The 27,186-nt window shown below is 37.2% G+C and overlaps 2 protein-coding genes across 7 annotated transcripts; one reads left to right on the forward strand and one right to left on the reverse strand.

Annotated features, from left to right (window-relative positions):
* Window positions 1–1,582: 1,582 nt before the first annotated feature.
* Window positions 1,583–6,544, reverse strand: LOC136232035 (protein SRG1-like). Its single transcript, XM_066021072.1, has 4 exons — window positions 6,116–6,544; window positions 3,127–3,374; window positions 2,731–3,055; window positions 1,583–2,000 (listed from the first exon to the last, which is right to left on the reverse strand). Exons 1-4 carry the CDS (start codon window positions 6,356–6,358, stop codon window positions 1,740–1,742), a joined length of 1,077 nt encoding a protein of 358 aa, XP_065877144.1. The 5' UTR covers window positions 6,359–6,544; the 3' UTR covers window positions 1,583–1,739.
* Window positions 6,172–12,666, forward strand: LOC136232037 (uncharacterized). 6 transcript variants are annotated; one of them, XM_066021076.1, is made up of 5 exons: window positions 6,172–6,309; window positions 7,618–8,567; window positions 8,844–11,873; window positions 11,969–12,414; window positions 12,487–12,666. In XM_066021076.1, exons 2-3 carry the CDS (start codon window positions 8,190–8,192, stop codon window positions 9,021–9,023), a joined length of 558 nt encoding a protein of 185 aa, XP_065877148.1. In that variant the 5' UTR covers window positions 6,172–6,309; window positions 7,618–8,189; the 3' UTR covers window positions 9,024–11,873; window positions 11,969–12,414; window positions 12,487–12,666. The 6 variants fall into 6 exon arrangements, 5 of the variants coding, with proteins under 5 accessions (XP_065877148.1, XP_065877146.1, XP_065877147.1 ...); XM_066021074.1 differs by having other exon boundaries at window positions 8,844–9,456; window positions 9,562–12,414; XM_066021075.1 differs by having other exon boundaries at window positions 8,844–9,220; window positions 9,321–12,414.
* The last annotated feature ends 14,520 nt before the right edge of the window (window positions 12,667–27,186 follow it).

The following is a 27,186-nucleotide window of genomic DNA, read 5'->3' on the forward strand; positions in this document are numbered from 1 at the left end:
AAAAATTCACCGAGTTTATAAATATTAATCTCCAATTCTATTATTAAATTACAAAAAACATGAAATCCTTTTTTTAGAATGAATTGGTGCAAAATAATGAACAAAATATATGTGTTTTATAATAGTGTCTCAAATTGATCCAAATTACCAAAGTTAGGGGTAAAATTGCTCTTGACTATAATTAGAGGCAAAATTGCACCATTTTAAATGTTAGGGGTAAAATTGTTCCTGATCCAAAACGTTAGGAGTATTTTTTGTACCTTAACCCTAAATTTAAACTGATATCAAGAATAGTTTTTATTTTAATTTCTAGAGGGGGCTTTAGTTTTATCTAGAGTAGAAGCTATTTAATATCTTGATTTGAGTTTAATTAAAATGGTAAACATAGCCCACTTTGTGTTGCCTTTTACTTGAGTTGCCACCAGCCCACAACCCATTGTTATTTCTGAACAAAACATGATTGGGCCATCCTCAGTTTCAGGAACAATAATACACTTTAAGGCCCCGTTTGTTTGGGGAAAATATTATGTAGGAAAATATTTTCCCAATTTTCCACTGTTTGTTTGGACATAAAAATAAGTTAAAAGAAAATGAGTTGCAAGTCAATGGAAAATGATGGAAGAAATAAGGGAAAATGTTTTACCTCTTTCAAAAGGGTAAAACATTTTCTCCAAAATATACATGTCTAGAAAAAAATGGAAAAAACATTAAAAATATAAAAATACAAAAATATGAAACACGAAAAAACATGAATAACGTCAAAACGTTACAAAACACGAGAATATGGAAAAAACCCCATAAAAAAAATGAAAAGGTGAACAAACGTGAAAAACACAAAAACGCAAAAAAAAAACACATGAAAAGGCACAAAACATGAACGCGAAAAAGTGAGAAAAAACGAATTATACAAAAACGTGAAAAATACAAAAAAAAAACGAAAATGTGAAAAAATACGAAAACACAAAAACGCGAAAAATGATAAAACACAAAAACGTGACAATAAGTGAAAAACCCAATAAACATGAAAAGACGAAAAATGCAAACGAAATACGAAAACGTAAAAAACACAAAAACGTGAAAAATACAAAAAACATGAAAACGTGAATAACACGAAAAAGTAATAAAATGTGCAAAACAAAAACGTGAAAAAAAGAAAAAGTGAAAAACCGAAAAACCGAAAAACTAAACGTGAAAACACGAAAAAATGAAGAAAAAATCTAAAAAACATAATAACGTTAATAACACAAGAAAACGTACAAAAAATACCAAAAATGTGACAAAACTTTTTCGTGTTTTTAATATTAATTTTTTTTTCACATTTTCGTGGTTTCCCACTTTTTTCCATGTTTTTAATATTTTTTTACTTTTCATGATTTTCGCATTTTTTCATTTTTTGTGATTTTAACAAAATTTCACATTTTTTATGTGTTTTTTCACGTTTTTAGTGGTTGGAAAATATTTTACAGTGTTGTAGCCAAACACCGTAAAATATTTTTCAGTATTGTTGCTAAACACAATATTTTCCTGCACAATATTTTCCCTGCATAGACGAACTTATTATTGGTAACTGTGTAAGAATTCAGACAATATAAGATAACCACTTCAATTCACAAGCAGTAGTTCTCATGATGATCTACACTCACTGTATTTTATTTCTTAACCATCCAAGAATTTCACCTTTGACTATAAAATCTGCATTCCGATTAACACACCCGTGTTAATCATTACTCTTATTGTATTCACATGTTTTCTGCATCTGCTACTCTCATGAAATCAAGAAAAGACTTGCCATTCAATTTTCTAGCAAAAAATTCCTTGAAATACTTGTCCAATGGCACTTGCGTAAATATTGGTGGGTTATGAGGGCCAATAAGGCTGTTTGCAGGTCCCAACACAGCGTCTAGTTTTGAACTATAGAAGGTTGCTATCGATAGTCTTTCTTTTTCTGAATTCACTGTTGCCCTGTGCTCAATGCTCTTATACACACCATTGCTCACTATCTGCATACCAAAACCAATCACAATTGTTAGGAATCGGATCGGATAGGATTTTGTTTAACAATAACCACAAACCTCGACCAGGACTTATTATATAGTTTACAGGTTACCTAACAATAAGAGCTAAATTTTAATTCAGTGGGGAATGGAACCTCATATCTGACAATCAATGACTCTGTACCACTCAATCCAAACCTCATGGTTGCTTTTGTCTCGAAAACCCAACAATGTTCATACATTTTTTTCTCGCTTTAGAAGCACTTTTGTAAGACTTAAACCACAAGCTAAACTCAATCCCATAATAAACTTTACACAAAAGAGGAAAACACCTGAATCTGCCTGTAACTCCAGCTCATAGAGCTGCTCGACAAGTTCGTGGAAAACAAAACAGTGCGTTGCTAGCATTTTGAGCTAGTTCAGCGTGTTGACCTTATCAAAATTGATGCAATTATTCATTCTTCATCCGTTTTTCTTTTTATTATTCTCTTAGATTTTCTAGTCGGTGTGTGTTTTCCAAACTTTATTGACGTCTTCTAGTGTCTAGACTCGAACTCTTTTATATCTCTAACGCAATGGTTAGACCGAAACAAATTCTTAGCTTCAAATACTTGTAATTACTCTAGAATTGTCCAATTCCAATTGAATCAAACAGTTGTTCATATCTTTTAACTAATTAGAGATCTATGAATGCATTTTATATACTTTTTGGCAAGATGTAAGTGAAAATGATTACCTCCATGATGTCTCCAATGTTGACAACAAAAGCATTTGGTAGTGGTCTAATAGGAAGCCATTTCCCATCTTTTCGGATTTGAAGTCCTTGAGTTTCATCTAACTGAAACAGGATTGTTAAAGCATCAGCATCAGAATGTGGAGCAAACCCAATAGCTTTATCCGGTTCAGGACATGGTGGATAATAATTCATTCTCATTGATTGAACACCATCATTAAATAACTCTCTCATTTCTTTAACATCCATCTTCAAAGCTTCTGCCATGTGACATAACATTTCCATGGCTACCCTTTTGGTTTCAGTGCAGTAAGTTTCCAATGTCTCTCTGCAACCAAAATTCATGAATATACAAATATCAGGAAGGTTTAATTTATGTGATTGAGCTAGATGATAAACCTGAGGTTGGGAGGAAGGTTGTTGAAGAGGTGATTCATCCTGAGATTATAAGGTAGAGTGGTGAGGTAGAACATGTCAGACCAGTCAAGCTTTTGGTCCTCAGATACCACAAATAGCTGACCGAAACCTTCGTGGTTATCTGGCTGCTGCCATAGTTTCTTCTTCTCTTCATATGGAAGTTTGAAGAATTTCTCTACTTCCAACTTCAATTCTTCTAGTAAATTATTGCTTACTCCATGATTCACAACCTGCGATTTGATTGAAAATAACAAACTCCAGTAATTGAGCTCCTAGTCTTTCAAATCAATCCTTGATTTCTATCACATTAAGCCTTTGATGGGGTAATTAGCACCGTCATCCATAAAAGTTCAGACAATGTTCCTAAAATGTCACAAATAGTTACATTGTTTTAATAAAATCACTTAGTTTGCTTTTGTTTGTCCTAATAAAATCACTTTGAACATTTTCAAATCACATTCTCATTAGAGTTGCTTTGAAAACGTTTTACAATCCTTACTATTATGAAGATAATGACTACTATTATTTACATTCATTTTGCTGATATATTAATTCCTGAAATAGAAGTTCAACATTCAATTATTCTTGTATAAAGTTTCAGCTTTTTGTTATTTTACAACATTCCTTCAAAATATATTTCTAGATAGATATTGTTCTTTAATGGTAAAATATGGTGTCTATTTTGACAATAGTTGATGATTAGCTGCCACGTGATGCAGGCATCTCCTTCAAGGATCTGGATCAAGGCGAAGGAAGTCGTGTGAGATACGAAGCGAAGGCGAACGTGTGGAAAAATTGCCCCACACATCGTGTGTAGCTCTTGTGACAGCAAGGGGCTCCTGAGTTAATTCACTCAGCGTGTGCCCTGCTCTGCACACATGACGAGTGAATCAAAGAGCCGAAGGCCATACGCTGTGTGGCATGGATGTTCAGCCAAAATTGGATAGGGCACAGGAGGGACAATGCTGCTAGAATTCTGATATTTCTCTAAATGTCATTTTGACATCCCTTTCCGATCCTATCCCTACCTTTCTTTATTGGGTTGTAACTCTAGCTAGGGTAGTTGTGTCTTTACATTTTAATTGGGAGACCTATGTAAGCCTTCTTATTTGTAAGAAAGAATATTTTTTTATTAATAAAAAATATATCTTCTCTTTGAGAGTTTTGTGTTAGGTTAATCCTTTCAACAACAGGAGATTTAATGAATTCCTACGGGTTTGGACCGTGAATATTGGCATTAACTTCTTCTAGTTTAACTAGAAAATAAACCTTTTTGTTAGTTTATAACTAAAGCTAACTCATTCGTCATTAATCCATACCACCATGTCAGTAACTCAAGCGAGAAGATGATAAGAAAACGTTTCAAGTGACTTTAATCGGACAATTGAGATAAATTAAATCTTTATAACTTTTTTGGAGATATTATCCAAATTTTTATGAATGTTATGGCTTTTGATTATGATAAGTTGATAACGAGTAAAATCAATTTTAAACATAAAAGTTTGCTGATAAAGTGATATTTATTTCATTTCCGAACTGTCAAAATAAGATAAGTAATACATTTTTTAACATTTATATGTTCACAACTATCAAATATCCCAAACAGTTGTCTTAATAAAAAAAAAATTTAAAAAGGATCAAAAGTCTAAATGAAATAAAAGTTCACAGTTCAATCCATTAAAATTGGAATCAAGGAGGATAAATTTCATCAATGGTGTACAACCAACGCGCCATATCATCATTTTTTCATTACTTCATTTGAAAATGTGGAATTCCTAAAATTCAAACGTCTAAAATATCCTTATTCTTTAAGGGCCTTCCATCTATCTCTTCATCTTCTTCCTCCATCTCTTTCTCTCTCCAAATCTTCTTCCCTTATTTTCTTTCTCTCTCTACTGTATTTTTTTTTTGTCTCTTTTAACTTTCCTTAAATTTGAATGTTTAATTTTGTTTTTTCTCTTCTTCTTTACATCTCTTCTCTCCTATATTTTAAAGATAGTGATATTAAAAATTGCATCATAATAGTCAGTATTCCTAAAATCTCAATGTTTTTTCTCTAACTTACAAATAGTCTTTGTTTAAAGATTCCAACAAAAAAATAGATAGGAAGAAAACGATTAAGAAAGAAAAAAAAAACAACATTAAGAATAAATAGAGTAGTTTGAAAATTTAAAGATGAAGCAAGACCTAAAAAGGAGAATTGAAATGAATATTACAGCAAAGAAAAAAAGGTAAACCCACTACCTATCTATCTAAGTCTTTTCAAATTAAGATTTATACATAATTTTTAAAAATTGGTTTTACTTATTCTGGAAAAACAAAATAAACATAAAAATGGAAGAAGATGAAGTTTATCCATTGTGTTATCCATTGTTGTTCTTAGATCTAATGTTTACTCTTTTTAGATTTTCTCTCTATTCAAAAGGGGTATTTCTAAAAGAAAAAAAATTGTAAGATAGAGAAGAGACAAAAAAAAAAAAATATATATATATATATAGTAGATAGAGAAAGAAAATAAGGGAAGAAGATTTGGAGAGAGAGAAGGAGATGGAGGAAGAAGATGAATGGAAAGCCCTTAAAGAATAAAGGTATTTTAGACATTTGAATTTTAGGGATTCTATATTTTTAAATGGAGAAATGAAAAAATGATAATGTGGCGCGTTGACTCGCGTTGACCGGTCATTTTAACCAGTCATACAATAAGTTCGTACATATTAGTGAGACAAATTGAAGTTGTACACCAAAGTGTGAAATGGAGCAAAATTGTACATCATTGATGAAATTTAACCTCAAATATTAGTTTTACCATTGTAAAAATTAGAAACAACTGAGCTGTGGCAACTAATATGAAATAATATCTACCGACAGCCATGACAGGTGAGTCAAAGGGCCCTAAATCACCAGGTGCGAAATGCAATCAAAATTTGGGGACCGAAAGCAATTGATAATGAATTGAAAGTGAAAGAGTTACCTGGAAGAAACCCCAGTGTTTGCAAGCAGAATCCAACATCTGCAACTCAGAATCCATGGAATCTTTAGCAGAAAGTCTCTGAAGATCAATTACAGGAACTGATAAAAGAGAAGACCCAACAGAATCTTGATCGAATCTTTCATAGCGAGGAGGGATCTTCACGACGGAATCATTCACCAGCTCTTGAACGCTAGGTACGATTATTGATTTTCCAAAGCTAATTTCCGCACCTGATGATTCCATAGATAGAACTGCTGTTTTCTTTTCTTTTATTATTCAAGTAGAGTAGACCGATGAATCATAACTTAATGAAAATTTAGAAAAATAAAAGTTGCAGAAACTGACAAAAACACATGCTGTTGCCTTCTACGGAACTATCATCTTGATTTAGCCATTCCATGTGATTTCTTTACCAATTAATTTGATTTTTTTTTTCCAAGCTATACATATAATTAGTGATTATTTATTTACTATTCCACATCCATGGTTAGGGAAGATAAAGAAAGAAGAAATTAAATGTTTTTTCCTTGACTGATAAAAGCAACTTTTTCTACACTTTAATCTTGTTTTTTTTTTTTTTTATGTAAACTCTGCACTTGAATCTTAATTTTCAAAAGATGGACAAAATTATTATAAATAAATAGAATATATTTATGATTTGTTCAATTATAGATTGATGATTTATTAAATTTATATTTTGTTAAATTTGTAATATTTTTTATTTTATATATTAATTTTTAATATGTGAAGGTATCCACGAATTAAATGGAACGGATATGAAATGTAAAATGTATATCCGCTAAAAATAAACAAATAACATTTTGAGATTGGCACTGCATACAATATCATGATAAGTAAACACTTACTGTATTTGTTATACCTTATATTTCTAATTTAGTAAAAGCATGACTTTTTTTTTTGGGACATCTAAATAGATCAGTCTATTACGTTTGTTTTTATGAAATCAAACTCTATTCAAATTTTATGAGCCACATTTCTCATATTTTATAAATATTATGTACAGTTCAGAGCTATTTTTATTGCATCCTCTAGACATTATTTTCATGATTTATCATTAGTACAGTGTAGATGCAAATCTTTTATATTTGCTTAGTTTTACATCGCAAAAATGTTCCACCCTCAATGGGATTGAACGATTTTAAAGGGGTTGTAACATCCTAAATTGATTAAAAAAAACATCCTAAACAAATATTTGTCTATCCTACATTGAAGGGAGTTATTTTTCTATTTAGATTAGAGATTCCTTCCTCTATATATATATATATATATATATATATATTTGATTCCTTCCTAATATATTAATTCTACCTAATTAGGGTTACTTAAAAGTCATATATAAAGGGCTTTGGGCCTTTAAGCCATATGACTATTTTCTCTGCTCTTTATGTCTCGTAAGACAAATGAATGAAGTAAAGCTCAAGCCTTTTAATTTCTCATTGAAAACTATATGAAAACTAATTACATAATTAATCTATTGCTAGGTTTGCTCAACAAGTAAAAAGGACTACAAGGACAATAACAAGTGTTTCAATCCTAACCATTGATCAAGAGACCTTGTGATGGGTGGTTGTGATTGGTTCGGGCTTGGCTTACATGTGGTGTGGTGCATCCTACAAAGGTGGACTGCTTCTGGAATGATCTATTGAGGAAAAGGTCAGAAATACCCTTTGATCAAGGGGTTACGTAAAAGACTTGGAAGTCTTCTTTCATTTATTGTACTTTGCCAGAACTCATTATTCTTTGCATCTTCTTTTCTTCCGGACTCTTCACCTGCTTCTTCTCTCTTCTCTTGCATGTTCATCTTTTCTTCATCTGTTCTTCAATTTCTGTAACTTGGTGTTTGTATTTTCCAAGAGCAAGAACTGCTTCATGTCTTGCTCCATATTAGCCTCCCTCAAACTGGGCTTGCGTAAGGATTTTGCAAGCCAAGTTTGCCAATGAGAAAGCGCAAGTGAGGAGAGTGTTGCGTTTTGGTAAAAAGATCGGCGAGTTGGAGAGCCGATGAAATAGGCATCAACCGGATGAGGCCGGACTGGACACGTTCGCGGATCACATGACAGTCAATGTCGATGTGTTTAGTCCGTTCATGGAAGATGGGGTTCTAAGCAATATGCATGGCGGAGGTGTTATCATAGAAGAGAAGAGAAGAAGTCGTCGGAGTGAGGTGCAGATCGCGAAGGAGGTTGGTGATCCAGTGGAATTCACAGGAGGTGGAGGCCATAGCTCGGTATTCAGCCTCGGAGGAAGACCGGGAGACAGTACTCTGTTTCTTGGAATGCCAAGACACAACGGCGGATCCAAGGAAGACGATATAGTCGGTAATGGACTTGCGGGTGACGGAACAAGTAGCCCAGTCGGAGTCCAAAAAGGCCTGAAGAGTGAGATTGTTGCATGTAGGAAAGAAGAGACCCAAGTCGATGGTCCCTTTGAGGTAACGCAAAACCCTGTGTACTTTGTTCATATCATCTGTAGTGGGTTGGGTAAGGGATTGGGAGAGGTGGTTGACTATGTATGAGATATCAGACCGTGTGTGGATAAGGTAGAGTAGTTTGCCGATTAACTGTCTGTATAGGGTGATATCGGGGATAGCGGTGGAGTGAGGGTTGGGTTTCTGATTGGGTAAGGCTGGGGAAGAGGCAAGTTTACAATCTAGAAAGTGTGTATCTTGAAGTAGTTCTAAAACGTACTTTCTTTGTGACATATGCAGGCTCTGTTTGGTTATGGAGAATTCAAAACCCAAGAAGAAATGCAAAGCACCAAGATCTTTGATGCTGAAAGAGGTGTCGAGATGCTGTTTAGCAAGGGAGATGGTCGGAAAGTCATCTCCGACAAGGATGACATCATCGACGTAGATGAGCAAGACGGTTGTGTGAGAGCCCCGAACTAGGACAAAAGAGAGGGATCTGCCGTGGACTGAATGAATCACATCTATTGGACCGTTGCGGTAAGCTTTGCATTCCATTGGTGGCCTGCCTGTCGAAGTCCATAGAGGGACTTGCGTAACTTGCAAACAAGTGGAGGAGTGGCCTTGCGGATCCCTAGGGGCAGAGACATATACACATCGTCATGAAGCTCACCGTGCAGGTAAGCATTGTTGATATCTAGTTGATGGATGTGCCAATTTTTTGCAATGGCTAATGTTAGAATGATTCTGATGGTGGTGAACTTTGCTACTGGTGCAAAGGTGGCGGTAAAATCGACCCCCTCTTACTGGGCATATCCCTTCGCCACAAGGCGGGCTTTGAAACAAGCAATGTTGTCGTCGGCCTTATGCTTGAGTTTGTAAACCCATCGGCACCCAATGGGTCGTTTTCCTGCAGGTAAGGGGACTAAATCCCATGTATGGTTTGCTTCGAGAGCTAGTAGCTCTATATTCATGGCTTGTTTCCAGTTGTCATCTGACTGGGCTTCTCTATATGATGCAGGTTCTTTGTGACAAGCAACGTTGATGAGGAAGGCTTGTTTGGCTGGTGAGAATTTGGAAGAGGGGAGGTGCTTGGAAAGGGCGTGAGGTGAGTTGGTGAGGCAAGGCAAAGAGGATCATGCGGCTAAAGCTAGGTGATAGTCTTGTAAGTAGGTAGGAATCCTTCTTGTTCTGGTGGGTCTACCCATTGTTTGTGCTGCTAGTTGAATTTCTAGTTCATTGTCACTATCATTTTCGGTCTGTATTGCATCCACATCTTGTGTGTTATGTTGGAAAACTTGCTCTGCTTCTGTGGTTTGTTGAAAATCGTCATCGTCAATAAGGGATGCATGTAGGGTGTCTAGATTCTCGTCGCTGCAAAATGATGTCCTTGCCATGGTTGTATTGTCTGAGAATGGAAAATGTTGCTCGAAGAATTTTACGTTCTTGGAAAATAAAACCACGTTAGTAGTTAAGTTTAACAGCTTGAACCCTTTGATGCCGTGAGAGTAGCCTAAGAATGCATACTTCACAGCCATGTCTGTGAACTTTGTTTTGTGTCTGTCAAGGGTGGTGGCATAAGCCAGGCACCCGAAAACGTTGAGATTGTTTAAGCTACTCGTCTCCCCATATAGGCGCTCATAAGGCGTTTGTTTTTGAACTAGTGTTGAAGGTAGCCTGTTGATTAAATAAACGGCATGACTGACTGCTTCAGGCCAGTAGTGTTTAGGCATTGAACTTTGAAACATGATAGCACGAGTGGTGTTCATGATGTCTAAGTGTTTGCGTTCTACCCTGGCGTTCTGTTGTGGTGTCTCTCGACATGAGGTCTGATGTATGATGCCATTCGTTGCATAGAAGTGTTTCATGAGGAACTCAGGACCATTGTCTGAGCGTATAACCTTGACCCTTTTATTGAATTGTCTGTTGGTGTAGCTACAGAAATTTTGTAATGTGATGCTTGTGTCGGCCTTGGTGCTCATTAGGGAAATCCATATATACCTGTTATAGTCGTCAAGAATTGTTAGGAAGTAGTGTTCATGTGAGTAGGATTCCTTGACTGGTCCCCAAATGTCAACATGAACAATGTCAAAAATGTCGTTAGCCTTGCTATTACTTAATGGAAATGATGCCTTTTTCTGCTTAGCCCTTTGACAAATGTCATAAGGTGCAATTTTTATTGAATGAAAATCATTACAGGATAGATGAAGGCCTTTTAACCGCTCGTAAGAGGGGTGGCCAAAGCGTAAATGCTATACATTAGCCTTAACTGATAATATAGAATGCTCATCAACTATACTAGGGATATGATGTTCTAAATAATAGAGACCCTCATGCTCCTTAGCCCAGCCAATCTTCTTCCATTTTCTGATATCCTGTATCACACACGTAGACCCAGTTATAACCATGCACATCCTGCTAGTGTCTAGTAATTTACTGGTCGATATCAAGTTGTAGTCGAAATTGGGAATACATAATGCATGATGTAGGATGAGTTCTAGGCTTAACATGACAGTACCAACATATTCAGCCTTAACTATGTCCCCATTAGGCAAATTTACCCAGCAGTTGTCTATCTTAGAGTATGTCATATAGAACTTAACATTGCATACAATGTGATCTGTGGCTCCGGTGTCTATTATCCAGTAAGGTTTAACAAGCTTTCCAGGGATAGTGTTTAGAATCATACCAGAGTTGTCACCTTTAGCAAAAGTGTTGACACTGCTACTAGTCGCTATAATTTTGCCTGAGCAATTTTGTGGCAGTAATGCAACCAATGTCTGGTACTGCTCCTTGGTAAGAGAGAAAGGTTCTAGGTTGGTCTGTATGTTGTCTTCTTCACCTGAATCACCACTTTCTCTGTTTTGGTTGGTTGTTGAATTCGTCTTGGGTTGTGTAGTTCTGAAATTACTTCCCTTGTTTTGATTGCCATAACTTAGGGGATAGCCATGTTTTTTAAAACAGATATCTTCAGTGTGACCTGTATTTCCACAAAAGATGCACAAGGATGAACTCTTGTTGTTATTTTTGCGATTTGCATACCTTGGATTGTTGCGGTTGTTATTTTGTCTGTCTTATGTGTTTGTAAATCCTGCGAATGGGTTGCTTTCACTTCCTTCTCCATTTTTGACAGGCGCAAGGCCTATCTGCCTTTCGTGTTAGAGGGACAAAGCGAAGACTTTGTTGAGTGAAGGAAGTGGCTCCATGAGGAGGATCTGAGAGCAGGCGGTGGAGTAGGACTCATTCAGTCCTTGCAGGAAAGTGATCACCTGGTCCGCATCCTGTTGGTCTCGGAGGGTCTTGAAGGCACCGCAACTGCAAGCAAGCCGACATGTACACTTGGGAATAGGCCGCAAGTTTAACAGTTCATCGTAAAGGATTTTCAGATTTGTGTAATACTCATTAACAATACCATTTCCCTGTTTCAGGCTATGGATCTCTCTTCGGAGTTCCAGAATTCGTAACGAGTCTGCTTGGGCGAAGTGTTCTTTCAAATCAGCCTAGATTTGATCAGCCTTGTCCAACCATATAATGTTGCGAGCTATGGAGGGGGAGATGGCATGATGTATCCATGAAATGACCATATTGTTGCATCTTTCCCATTGATTGTACATAGCATCGTCCAAAGCAGGGGCTTTGATAGTTCCATCGACAAAGGCGTATTTGTTTTTAGACATGAAAGCCACCTTGACGGCACGAGACCATTGGTGGTAATTAGGGCCGGTAAGAGCTTGTGAGACGAGGGATAAGGCCGGAGTCTCATTTGGTGGAAGATGATAGGGGCTACTGGAGTTGATGATAGGAGTAACCATTAATGCTTGCTTGAAGCAGGAAAAATCAGAGTTGCTCTGATACCATAAGAAGAATGAATGAGGTAAAGCTCAAGCCTTTTAATTTCTCATTGAAAACTATATGAAAACTAATTACATATTTAATCTATTGCTAGGTTTGCTCAACAAGTAAAAAGGACTACAAGGACAATAAGAAGTGTTTCAATCCTAGCCGTTGATCAAGAGACCTTGTGATGGGTGGTTGTGATTGGTTCGGGCTTGGCTTACATGTGGTGTGGTGCATCCTACAAAGGTGGACTGCTTCTGGAATGATCTATTGAGGAAAAGGTCAAAAATACCCTTTGATCAAGGGGTTACGTAAAAGACTTGGAAGTCTTCTTTCATTTATTGTACTTTGCCAGAACTCATTATTCTTTGTATCTTCTTTTCTTCCGGACTCTTCACCTGCTTCTTCTCTCTTCTCTTGCATGTTCATCTTTTCTTCATCTGTTCTTCAATTTCTGTAACTTGGTGTTTGTATTTTCCAGGAGCAAGAACTGCTTCATGTCTTGCTCCGTATTACCTCGTTTCCTTTATTATCTTCGAAATCTCTGACTGAGTGTCTATAATGTTTTGCATGTCTCTCATATCTGGTCTAAAGATATTTATTGTTTAGATTTAGTTCTTACTCGAGATCAAGTTCAAAGGACATTTGATCTCTATTTGGAAGTCTACCCTATAATTTCCGCTAAATTATAAGTGTGATTCAAAATTCGGTGAAAAGTAAAAATTGTGTATTTATAATATATTCCAAAAACTCAATAGGATTCTAAAATAATAAAAATTACAATTAAAATTGACACTTCTATTAGAGGTGCATGTGATCGATTAATCAGTTTTTTAACGAAAAATATAAAATTAAAGAAACTAAAAAAAATGTATAAAAGTTATATTTTAAAAAAATAGTCATTTGAAAATAATTAAAATTAAATATTAAAAATAAAATAATATGATATGATAAAATAAAGACTTGTAAATACTTATAAACTAAGATTCTTGTTTTTTCCCTATTTGGGATGAAAATGCTGAATTTCCTTTTATATTCTTCCATATCATTCAAGTGGTTCCATTTGAATGTCAATTTCACATTTATCACTTGTCCATTTTGAATTTATAATATATTTTTAAAAGATTTCATGGCATAGAATATGTTGACATATTTCAAATTATTCTAAACTTCATTTATCCGTTATATATTTAAGTCTCAAGTTGACAAAAAAAAAATAACAAACTAAAAGTTATTTATAATTTTTTTTGGATATATATAATTTATAAAAAATAATTTTAAATTAATTATATATAAATATTATTATTATTACATCATTCGATTTGACCAATCCAAACCATCTGATCCAACCAAATGATTCGTAACCCAGCTATCAATCCTATTGGATGTCTATCCGATTATGATAACATTGCAATTACTACACATTAAGATTTTTAAACTATTCCAATAGTACTGTTTTTTTTTTTTTTTTGAGGTGGGTATGTAAATTTAATTAGAAATAACTGTAACATCAATTAATCAATTAAAAAAATTAAAGTAACCATTATATGGTTGTCGTTTTTTATTTTAGTATGAGAAAGTGTTAATTAATTATGTAGAACATTCAAAACAAAAAGAGTCTTTAATTATTAATTGATATTTCTTGCTAATTAGTGGATTATGCACTAAAAAAATAACTATGGGAAATGAAAAGATATATTGGAAGTTGATCTGTACTAATTTGACACATGATCATGCACACTTGGGCATAATTACAAATTGATAATGACTAACTCCACAAATGGATGGAGGGAAGGGGAGCCCAAGTATACAGCCTGTGCAGGAGGGGGGTGATAGTGAATATGGATGTGGACAGGGATGATGACGGGCTTGAACTGGCAGAGGATCGTAAGCGCAGGCGTGCAGACCCGGACTCGATTTCTGTTCAGGCTATTGTGAATAAGCTGCAGGGGAACGGGTCTAATCAGACTCTTAATACTTCGAACGGGACAGTTTCTACGAGCCAAGTAGATTCTTCTTCTTCTAATGACACAGAAACGGTGCGGTCTGCGGAGCAGGCCCGCCGAGGATTATGAATTGTCTAAGCTGGAACTGTCGGGGGTTGGGGAACGCCCGGGCAGTTCGGTCATTCGGTGAGCTTGTTAAGACAAGTAAGCCGGATATGGTCTTTCTGATTGAAACTCTGGTTACTAATTCTTGTATTGATAGTTTGAAGAGGAAGTTCGGCTTTGAAGCTCTTTTGCAGTTGATTGTAGAGGTAGGAGTGGGGGACTTGCCCTACTTTGGAGGAAGTCAGATATGGCTTCGGTGGTTTCTTTCTCTGATCACCATATTGAAGTTCAGATGCATGATGCTGAGAAGGGGGATTGGAGGCTGGTAGGCTTCTATGGTCATTCTAACCGTGCCAATCATGTGTGGTCTTGGAGTCTCTTGACTCAATTGTCTTCATGTTCGATCCTTCCTTTATTGGTTATGGGGGACTTTAATTGTATTCTTTCTGACTCAGAGAAGGTTGGGGGGGCAGGATACCCTCAAGGGTTGATGCGCCGGTTACAAGAGGCGGTGGAAGAGAATTTGCTGATTGATCTCCCAACACAGGGTAGTCAATTCACGTAGGAGAGGAGTCGGGGTACTAGACTGTGGGTTAGGGAGAGGTTGGATAGGGCTATGGTCACTAGTGCTTGGGTGGACAGATTCCCAAATCATCGGCTTCTAACTCTAGTCTCAGCTTATTCTGATCATGCACCAATCTTATTAAAGTTTGATACCCCGGTTAGTAATGTGAGGCGTAGTCATTTTCGCTTTGAACAAGAGTGGCTTTCAGATCCTGAGTTCAAGGTGCTGGTGAGGACTTGCTGGTTAAGTAGTAGCTGTCATAACCTCGCTGCAAAGCTGACGGCCTGTGCCAGTAGTATGGAACAATGGGGAAAGAAGTATCGGATGAGGTTTAGAAAGCAAATTGAGGGATGTAAGAGGAAGTTGGATAGCCTTGTGGATAGCAGTGTTCCGGCTGATGTGGACAGATTCCTTCAGGCCAAAAGTGAGTTGAACTCCCTACTTGAGTCTGAAGCTATACATTGGCAATAAAGGGCTAAGAATGTAACACCCATTTTCACAAACCATAAATATGTAGACAACAATAATTTTCTTGTTTAATATAATATCAAAACGGATACAATTAATCTTAATAAAAGCTCTGATGGAATAAAATCAACACAGCCTAAAATTTTAATAAATAATAATAATAATAATTCTAAGGTTGACAACTTCACACCCTGGTCGATCTAAATAAACATCATTAATTAAAATTGTGAAGTTTAATTAATAAGTTATTAAACATTCATCAATTACTATTCAACAATTAACCTATTTATTTCGTACTGCTCATACTAATCTAGTAATACTCAATGGTTGCATGGTCATATTATCATGAGTGTACCTTGTCATAACAAATACCCGGTACCTCAATGATATATCTATAGGTACCCTATCGTAACAAATACCCGGTACCTGGATACCCTATCGTAACAAATACCCGGTGTCCTGACACCCTGTCGTAACAAATACCCGGTGTCAAATAATCATTATTCTCATTTAATAGCAACCATTGAATATACTAATCTAGTTAAGCTTGTATCTCTTAGAATTTCAAACAGTTTCTATTGGCCAGCTTATATATATATATATATATATATATATATTTATTGCTCAATTCTCACTTCCCCATTATCGTCATCAATTTCATTCTCAAGTCTATACATGCTAACATAATCAATACCATTGTATCCCAAAGATCAACCCAATAAATAATCAATATCAACAAACGCACAGCTAAAGCTACTGTATATTTAATCAACTAATTTGCAAATCTAATTATAATCAACTGACTCTTTTGGCCTACCTTTCACTTGATTTTCGTATCTCCTTGCTGGGCGAGAGGAACAAGACAAGTCCGGGTTTTTTTCTTCTTCTTCTCCCGTGAATCTTCCCCCCTCCGGAGTTTGTGTAGTTTTCTCTTTAAAATAAAAACTAGAGTTTCACAAAAACCGAATCTCAATTTAAAAACAAATATTATCTATAAAGATTATCATTCCCATAAAATAAGAATCCGCTTCTTTTTTTTCAAAATTATAAAATTTGTTTATTTTCTTATATTCTACTTTATCTTTTTATATATATCACATTACATTAAACTTTAAAAAAATGAGATTAAACTACCAACCAAATTTCTTTATAAATAAAAATTGCACCTTTTCATTAAAATAAATTATTAATATCTTATATTATAATGAATTAAAATAATACATCAATAAAATTTCTATCCACATAAAATATTTTTTTGCGGGCGTTACAAAGAATTTCTGGCTATATGAAGGGGACTAAAATACTAAGTTTTTCCATGCATGTGTCAAAGCTAGAAAGCAGAGGAACACTATTCGTCACCTTAAGGATGCGAACGGTCTAGTAATGGAAGGAGTATCTGACATGGGGGTTATTGCGAAAGCCTATTTCTCTGATCTGTTTATTGGCCCTACTAGCCCTTGCTATGATGATGTGAATACCCTTGTCCCTCTTGTTACTCCTAAAATGCAGGCTGACTTGTGCTCTCCATTTACTTTTGAAGAATTTAAGATTGCCATGTTCCAAATGCATCCGGATAAATCCCCTGGTCCTGATGGGTTAAACCCGGGCTTCTTCCAACATTTTTGGGAGCTCATTCGTCCTGAGATTGTTAACGCATGTAAGGGCTATTTGGACCGTAAGGAATTTCCCCCGCACTTAAATGACACAATAATTGTCCTTATTCCCAAAATTGATAGGCCTGAGTGTATGAAGGATTTTCGCCATATCTCCCTTTGCAATGTGCTTTACAAATTGATTGCCAAGGTCCTAGCTAATAGGCTCAAGCTTGTGTTACCTTTCTTGGTATCTGAGACTCAATCTGCTTTTGTTCCTGGTAGGTCTATCTCTGACAGCATCATGGTGGCCTTTGAGTCATTACACTTTATGAAGAGGAAGAACATAGGTAGAATTGGTGAGGTGGCTTTAAAATTGGATATTAGCAAGGCCTATGATAGGGTTGATTGGACCTTTCTGAGACTTGTTATGCTAAAATTAGGCTTCCTTGGGCTTTGGATTGATTGGATCATGTTGTGCATTTCTACTGTAGAGTACTCTGTGTCGATTAATGGAACATTTATAGGCCCGATTTCACCTGGTAGGGGTCTGAGACAAGGCGATTCTTTATCGCCATACTTATTTATACTGTGTGCTGAAGTCTTATCTAAACTTATTACAAGGGCGGCGGATGAGGGTTCCCTCCATGGGTGCCTCATCGCTAGGGGTGCGCCAACAATCACACATTTGTTCTTTGCAGATGACAGCTTCCTATTTTTCAGGGCTTCTATGGATGAGTGTAACAAAGTGGGGATGATCCTATCTGAGTATGAGGCAGCCTCTGGCCAGGCTATCAACCTGTAGAAATCTGGGATTTTCTTTAGTCCGAATGTTGGCCTAGAGCTGCGTAATGAGGTATGTAATTCTTTTCAAGTCTTTCATCCTTTGGACACGGGACGCTATTTGGGTCTCCCTTCACTAATTGGGAAGTCCAAAGTGGCAATCTTTAGTTTCCTCAAAGATAGACTTAGAAAGAGGTTGAGTGTGTGGTCTTTTAGATTTTTATCTGCTGCGGGTAAGGAAGTGTTAATTAAGGCTGTTGCACAGGCTCTGCCAACTTTTTGCATGAATGTCTTTAAACTTCCCAAATCCCTTTGTCTTGATTTGGAGAAGATAATGAATTCCTTTTGGTGGGGTATGAAACCGGGAGGTAGGAGATCGATCCATTGGCAGAGTTGGGACAGGCTCTGTAGGGATAAGAGAGAGAGAGGCTTGGGTTTTAGGAGCCTCCAAAAATTCAATCTTGCCTTATTAGGCAAACAGGCTTGGAAGTTAATGGTTACTCCAAATTCTTTAGTGGGTAGAATGTTCAAAGCTAAATATTTCCCTAGAGACCCCTTTCTTTCCTCCAAATTGGGCAATAATCCTAGTTTCGTTTGGGGGAGTGTTTGGAGAGCAATTGAGGTGTTGAGGCTGGGAGTGCGTTGGAGAATTGGGGATGGTAAATCAATATATGTATGGAAAGACCCATGGGTAAACACTATTGCCCCATTTATGGTTCAGGGAGATGTTGTTATGCAGCAGGATGAGACAAAAGTGGTTGACCTGTTTATTCAAGGTAGGAAGATCTGGGATAGAGGGAAGGTTGAGGATTTGTTGATTGAGGCAGATGCCACAATTGTGTGTAGGATGTTGTTGCCGATTAGAGAAGTAGAAGATGGACCAATGTGGAATTTTATCAAAAATGGTACGTACATAAGTAAATCGGGTTATAGAGCACTTTGTGATGATTATGGTGGTACGAATAAGGATGATGGGTGGAGTAGTATTTGGAAGATGGATGTTCCTCCAAAAGTTAGAATGTTTATATGGAAGTTGTCCTCGGGTTGCGTGGCTACTAGACATAGATTGGCAGGGAGGGGGTTGTCAATCCCAACACAATGTCCTTTCTGTCGTTCGGATACTGAGCATGATTATCACCTCTTTTTGGATTGTGTATACCCCCATGAGTGTTGGAACCTATCCGGGATCAATACGGATGTATTCCAACCTGATTATCTAACGGGTTCTATTTTGCAGGTACTGCTGTCCAATGACCAAGTCACCATAACCAAGGTGGAAATGACGTTTTGGGTGATTTGGAACCAAAGGAATCAGATAGTGTGGGAGAGCAAAGTCCAATTACCAGAAACGGCGATCTCTCTTGCGAATAACTACCTTGCGGGTGGCGTCAGGCTCAATTGAAGAACCTTCCACTTACTGTCCATCATCTTTCCACGCCCTCAACGGATCACATCGATGATGTCACCGCTCAAAATCGCCCAACCCCAGTGCCTCGGGTGAGTGTCGCGGTCCCTGTCCGCCCTGCTGCGCAGCGCCTGCTGTCCACCGCCATTACTGCCGATGCAAACAGAAACCATCAGCTACGGCTAGTGCCAAACGCAACTGCAGACACTGCTGTCCATCATCACGGGCAACCGACGGGGGCGGCAGCGACACAGGTACGAAATATTAGTTGGTCTCGCCCCCCTTTGGGATTTGTCAAATGCAATTATGATGCGGCTACTTTTAAAGCTGAGTTTCGGAGTGGGGTGGGAGCTCTACTTAGATCCTCTGATGGGTCTTTCATGGCTTGTCGTAGTCGCCTAGTCCCAATTATCGATGACATTAGGGAAGCTGAAGCGTTAGCTCTACGAGATGCATTGCAATGGTGTGCCTATCTTAATTGTATTAATGTTTTGTTTGAAAGTGAATCGTTGATTGTGGTTAATAGTGTCAAATCTGTTGATCCAGACTTGTCTGTTTATGGGTCAATTATTCAGGATTGTAAGGTTTTGCTAAGTAGTCGACACGATTATAAAGTGTCTTTTTCCCCACGCCTAGCGAACAGGGGTGCTCATGTTGTTGCACGACATGCCCTGTCCAATGCTAGCGAGTTCGTATCTTTTTTTGCCCCGGCTTGGTTGCAGGAGACTATTGCTGTTGATTCGGTTTAAGGAATGAATATCATTTTGTTTCAAAAAAAAAAACTCCACAAATTTGAAACCAAACAAAAATATATAACTTCTCAGGGTCTACCCACCCTATGATTACAGGAATTCAATCCAATCACTATAAATATCCATCTTAGTATTATCGATAATTATTTTGTATGGATTTGTATGATTAATTAGATTTTGAAATGGTAAGATATTCATCATTAACATTAACATTTGATATTAGATTATCAGACATTTACCTGCTTATATATAAGCAATCTTTTTCAGCTATGAGTATATGAAAAATAAGTTTCAGAACAGACTGGATGATGAATATCTGTCATATTATTTAATATTGTATATTGAGAGAAAAATCTTAGTATAGATTTAATTATAAATGATTTTTGTAACTTGAAATAGCGATGATATCTATTTTGATATATTTCACATAATATAGTTTGATCTATTTATTACATGTGATAAAAAAAAGTATTATTAAAATTATTGTGGGGTAATTTTATTTTGTCAATTTTATGAAATTATATAATATAGATTATATTTTCTAGAACTATGAAGTGTATTTAAAATAATAGTTGAAAACAACTTATAGAAAAATGAAACGAAGTATTTATATTTGGTTATAAAGAGAAAGCAAACATTAAAAGAAGAAAATGAATAACGGTCATAATAATAGAAAGTGAGTAAGTGGGCCATGTGAGGAAGTGGGCCTAGACCGAGCATAAGAATAAATGGGCACCCCCTCAAGATGGAGTTCCAGGAAGAGTAAAGAGACTCATCTTAGAAAGAGTAGTGAGCATAGAAGAATGACTCGTGCGTTTAGTGAAGATATCAGCCAGTTGATAATTAGTAGCAACATGAACATGGGGAATGAACTTCTGATCAACACAATCTCGTGCAAAATCACAATCAATCTCAACGTATTTTGTTTCCTTGTGGAACATAGGATTTGTAGCATTAGCAATAACAGATTTGCTATCACAAGACAAGATAATTAGGAGAGACATATGAGTCTAGAAATCATGCAACAAGAATGTAATCCATTTCAACTCACATTATGTAGAAGTAATACTTTTGTATTCAGCCTCAGTAGAAGATCTGTTAACAACACTTTATTTCTTCGTTTTCTATAAAGTCAAACATTAGCTAAAGAATACGTAGTAGCCAGTTACGGATCGTCGAGGAGTTTTACATCCTTCCCACTCAAAATGGTAGTAAGATTCAATTGAAAGCTTTCAAGTTGCTGGATAGAACAAACCATAAGATAGTGTTCCTTTGAGGAACTTCAAGACATGGAGAGAAACATCCAAGCGTGTCTGGCATGGTTCCTGCATATGTTGACTTAATAGTTATGTACTGAAAGCAATGTCAAGCCCGGAGAAACAAATGTATAATAACCTGCCAATAATTCTTCGAAACAGACTAGAATCATCAAGTTTGTTTGTTGTATCTGAAAGAATATCACTACTTGGTAAAGGGCTTGAGATAAGATTTGCATTTTTAAGTCCATCATCGTTAAGCAAATCTGTAATGTACTTGCATTGTGATAAAATGAGACCCTATGAAGATCTTGCAATTTCAATTCCTAGAAAGTACTTAACTAGACCAATATTCTTCATAGTAAACAATTGGTGTAGAAAAGTTTTGACATCTTCAATTTGAGCAAGATCAGTGCTCACTATAAGGATGTCATCGACATAGATTAACACTGCAATGGATAAAGAAGATGTGTGAAGTAGGAAAAGACAATGGTCATTAGATGACCTCTTAAAACCATATTGTGAGTTTAGAAGTCAGCATCGTGTGCCATTGGCAACCTGCTTACTTAAGCTCGTACAAGGACTTGATAAGTTTGCAAACTTTGCTAGATGGAATTTTGTCATAACCAGAAGAAGGAGCATGTAAAGGTCTTCATCAATTACACCATGTAAATAAGCATTATTTACATCAATTTGGTGTATTTTCCAATTCATCATAACACCAATGGCCAGAAATAATCTAACTTGTCACAAATCGAGCAAATGGACTAAAAGATTAATAAAAATCCAAACCAGGAATTTGATTAAATCCCTTACCTACTAGTTTAGCTTTGTAATAATTCACTTCACCAAAAGAAGTGTACTTGATGTGGAAACTGTTGGTCCCTTGTAAGGTTGCAAATATAGTTCCAAGGGGGGGTTAGGAACTATTTTACCTTTTTAAAATAATTTGGGCAGATTTCTTTTCTTTAAGAAAAGTTTATATAACAGCGGCGCTTAGCACTCAGCAAGACACTGACTTAGTCAACTAGTGACTAGGACAGCTTCGTTGCTTAGGTCAGGAAATAGCACTTAGAGTCTATTCCTGAACCTGCTCGTTGATAGCGCACAACTCAGCTTGACCTCTTTTACTTGGTCAGTATTAGTTTGTTTTAAGCAAGCAATATAAATAAGGAGTTAAGGTTTAGAAATACTTCACTCAGCAGATTTATCCAGGTTCGGCTTCTTCTAAGCCTACGTCTTGTCCCCGGAACACTTTCGAGATTTCAAATCCTCTACTGAGCTCTTTAAAGGTAGAGCCTCAAACCTTTTACAAAATCAGAAGCTGAGTATAACAAGAGTACCTTCCTATATACCTCTACTCACTTCTATTCTAATTCACCAAGTACTAAAACCGAGTACTCAGCTTCTCCTTTCTACTTCTAGAAATGATAAAGATTTTGTCCTAAACAACAATTGCTAGAACACCTTAGATGATTGAAAAAAAATCACTCTAGACTTTTACACAAATGAATAGACTTTGTAGTGTAAGAATTTGCTTTGCTTTTGATGGAGAACTTTTGTATACGTTTGGTCAGCGTAACGGCTTTTGCTCAAAGTTCTCTATTGAATGTGGATTCTGAATGCTCTATTTATAGAGAGCTATGAGAGCTTCTGGTTATTTCGAATTTCGAAATAACCGTTGGAGAGAAACGGCTACAAGTCGTTTTCACTGAGTCTGCCAGCAGTTCTCTTTAGCCAATCAGATTCCAGCGTCTTCTGTTCTTCGGTCAGTGTGACAGTATGTTCCTCCATTTTGGGTAATGTCAACCAGACAGCTTGCTGTGTCTTCTGGTTTTTACTTAAAGAGGAAATACTTTGTCTGGAAGCTGTCTTATGGTCAGCAGCTGTCTTGTACGTTTTGTCGAGACAGCTCAGCAGCTTCATACCGAAGTTGTCTACGTGGATCTTCTCGATCCTTCTTTACTCAGCATGCGTCTCATTACTTCAACGGCAACGTTTTGAAGACACGCGGGCTGAGTGATCTTGGGTTTGTTTGACTTGGGCCTTGACTTCCATATAGGGCTTGAGCCTTATGATCTTTATGTCTTATGATAAATTATAAACTCAACATTGAACAAACACATTAGTAATAATAAGCCAAAGCATTTAAACTTAGTGTGTTGTAGAATATTTACTTTCACTTAATTAATTTTGTCAAATCAAAATCTTGTGGAAAGGTGTTTCAACAAACTCCCCCATTTTGATGTTGGCAAAACCAATCAGCAAGGAAATCAGTATGAGCTCCCCCATGATAGTTGACTTGTTAATTAAGTGAACTCCCCCGTAAGGACTGAACTACTGACTTAGTTTTATTCTAAACATTTTAAGGTTTAACTGAATAAGTCTAAGATCAGTTTTCAGGTATAGGTCAGCTTGTGGGTCATATTCTATTTTACTCAGTATTCAGCGGAAGTAATTTATAGTGACAGAGCGCTGAGTAAATCATTTGTTCAATGGTTTATATTTGACAAGTTCAAACATTTATATGCAGCATGCATTCATATAATACTTGGCATTTGAAGGATGAATAATCAATGATTAAATAATACGAATGCAAGTATTTTAGAAGTAATAGAAGTTAGGCATACCATTGTTTAAAATAAAACAACAAAAAGCATTTTAAAACAAAATAAAATAGAATAAAGTTCTTCTTCCTAACTTCTAACTCTCTAGTTTCTCACTTAGAGTTCCTTCTCCTTAGTTGCCGCTTTCTCCCCCGTTTTGCCAGCATCAGCAGTAGGCAAATTGACGGTAGGGGCAGGAGACTTGGCCTGATCTTGCAGCACACGTATTTGACCCTCCAAGGAATTCATGTGACTGACCATAGTCAGCATGAGTGCGGTCATTTTGGTCATTTGAGCATGTGTTGGTTGCTGCGTCTGGACAGAGGAGAAGTGATTGATCAAGTCATGGATTTCACGCAGAATAGGGTGAGTGACAGGTGGATGAGAGGACTGGGCATGAGTTGGTGGAGGATGACCTTGTTCTTGAAGCAGAGTGTTAGCTGAGGCGATGACACGCCGTCCTGACTCAGTAGCACCTAGGTGTGCATATTTGGCAGGAGTGGGCTCGCACTGAGTGCCCTGTGTAATGACAGGACTACGAGACGTGTTGACCTCAGGTGCTGAGTTGCTTTGAGCTTGAGGTGGGAGTGGAGCTTCTTTTGGACTCGCAGGGGTTTTGGCTTGTTTCTCACTTGGAGGAACAGAGGCTTGTTTTTGTGGAGACCCCTCTTGGGTAATGTGGGGCTCAAGAACAGATTCTGCTTCTGTTCTCAGTTTCTTCTCAGCTGACTCAGCTGGGTCCTGATCAGCTTTCCTCTTATTTCTTTCCATCAGTCTTACCTTTCTCGGGACAGTACGAATATCCTTCGAGCAGGCTCCCTTTTTCTTCTTCTTCTCAGCTTCAGCAATCTCAGATGGCACAGTAGAAGGATTCTCAGTTTGAGGTTCATTGGTTGGTTCTGTACCCTCAGCAGTGTGATTAGCTTCAGCCATGACATCATCTATAATAGCATCCAGATCTGTTAGATTTTCCATTTCTCCAATGGGTTGCTCAACCTCAGCCATAAGATCCTCCTCCTCAGTGGTTTCATTCTCGTCATATCCTTTCAGGGGTTGGCTATGTGATAGTCCATTCAGCAGACGTGCAGTGATAACAGTTCCTGTTGAACTTATTTCACCAACAGTCTCTATGTTCTTATCCTGTATTATCCAGAAATACAGGCATGTTGAAAGGAGTGTTGGTCAGCATATGCCAGATGAAACATTGTTCAAAGTTTGAGGCGGATGAGGGAGAACTGAGTTTAGGGAAGATAAAGTTGGTCAGCAAAAAGTGGGCCATCTTCTGATTTTTGCCCATGCAGGTACTGGGTACTTCTCCTTTGTAGTCTTTGGGTTTACAGAACCCCTTCATCTTTTCTGCGATGGCTTTTGGTATCGGCTCCTTTGTTGTCCTGAACTGGATCCCTGTATTTGGTATCTCTAGCAATGTTGCTAGATATTCAGGGGTTATCACTATCTTTTGACCCTTAACTGTGGTCTCTAAGTAGTCAGAGTCATCTGCATCAACGTGCAGGTTGGAGTAGAACTCTCTCACTATTGTGGGATAGGTTTGCCCGGAAAGAGAGAAGAGACCTTTCCATTCGCTGTTTTTGATCCATTCACAGAATGGAGTCTCTGAAGAGATGAAGTCGGAGTGGAAGTATCGACTCCTTAGTACCTCTTGATTTTTGGCGCAAGAGGGCACCTTGATCATCTTTCTCATGATGCTGGTTGAAGGACCAGCCTGGTCAGAGGATTTTAGAGTTGGAGAGAAAGTGCTTTCGTTAAAAGACATTTTTGGAGTTCTAAAGCTCTTAGGTGTAGAAGGAAAAATTTTGAAGCTTTCTTAAAGTTCAGTGCGCATGTAAAGAGGGTAGTGGGTTAGTATCCACTATTTATGGATTTTTAGTTTAGGGTGCCGTTTGAATTTAAGCCGGTTTTTCCCTTGGGTTGTCCAATCGACAGAAACCCTGACACTTATGACGCTATTAAGACGTTACTCGGCGCATGCGCCGTACAGGTGTCATTTCGCATGTGGTGACATTAAATGCTAATAAGTGCTTTTACTCAGCGTTTGTTTATATAAACGTTTCATATTCTGAGTAGTCAGTGCATTCTTTAAGGATGGTTTTAAGTTCAAGTTCTAAACTAATTTACTCAGTGTGCAAGATTACTCAGTATTTGTATGTTCAGTCAGTTTTAATGATATACTCAGCAAACAAAAAATCATTCAGCATGTAATTCACTCAGCATTCAATATTCATTTAGCATAGAAATTTACTGAAGAGGATTAAACATACCAATTGCTTCTCTTAGTATGCTAAATTGCTCTCGTGCTAGAGGCTTTGTCAAGATATCAGCAAGCTGCTCATCTGTTGGCACATAAGTCAGCTTAATTTCTTTCTTGAGTACATGATCTCTGATGAAGTGATGTCTTATGCTGACATGCTTCATCCTCCTATGCTGGATTGGGTTCTTTGAGAGGTCAATTGCACTCTTGTTGTCGCATTTGACTTCAATTGTCTTTGTTTGAACACCATAATCTTCAAGCTGTTGCTTAATCTAAAGGACTTGAGCAACACAGCTTCCAGCAGCAATATACTCAGCTTCAGTTGTGGACAGGGCTACTGACGCCTGCTTCTTGCTGAACCAAGATACAAGACAACTTCCTAGGAATTGGCATCCTCCAGAGGTGCTTTTTCTTTCCAGCTTGTCTCGTCCATAGTCAGCGTTAGTGTATCCGATGAGTGTAAAGTCATGAGTATTTGGATACCACAAACCTGCATTTACTGAGCTTTGCAAATATCTAAGGATCCTTTTTACGGCTATGTAATGGGATTCCTTAGGGTTAGCTTGATATCTAGCACAATAACATACTGAGAACTGAATGTCCGGTCTACTTGCTATTAAGTAAAGTAAAGAGCCAATCATACCTCGGTATAACTTGCTGTCTACTAACTTACCATTTTCATCAGCACAAAGGACAGTGTCAGTGCCCATAGGAGTGGATATTGGCTTACAATGTTCTAGTTCATATTTCTTCAATATCTCCTTGGCATATTTAGCTTGACTGATGAATATGCCATTCTTTCCTTGCTTAATTTGAAGTCCGAGGAAGAAGTTGAGTTCTCCCATCATTGACATTTCGAATTCAGTCTGCATTTGTTTGCTAAATTCCTTGCACATGGATTCATTAGTAGCACCAAATATAATATCATCTACATATATTTGTGCCAGCAGGGTATCTTTACCCTTTCTCTTAATGAATAAGGTTGTATCAGTTTGACCCTTGACGTAACCTCTAGTCAGTAAGAAGTTGGTCAGCCTCTCATACCAAGCACGTGGTGCTTGC

This window comes from Euphorbia lathyris, chromosome 6, assembly GCF_963576675.1.
Source record: "Euphorbia lathyris chromosome 6, ddEupLath1.1, whole genome shotgun sequence".
Classification (NCBI taxonomy): Eukaryota; Viridiplantae; Streptophyta; class Magnoliopsida; order Malpighiales; family Euphorbiaceae; genus Euphorbia; species Euphorbia lathyris.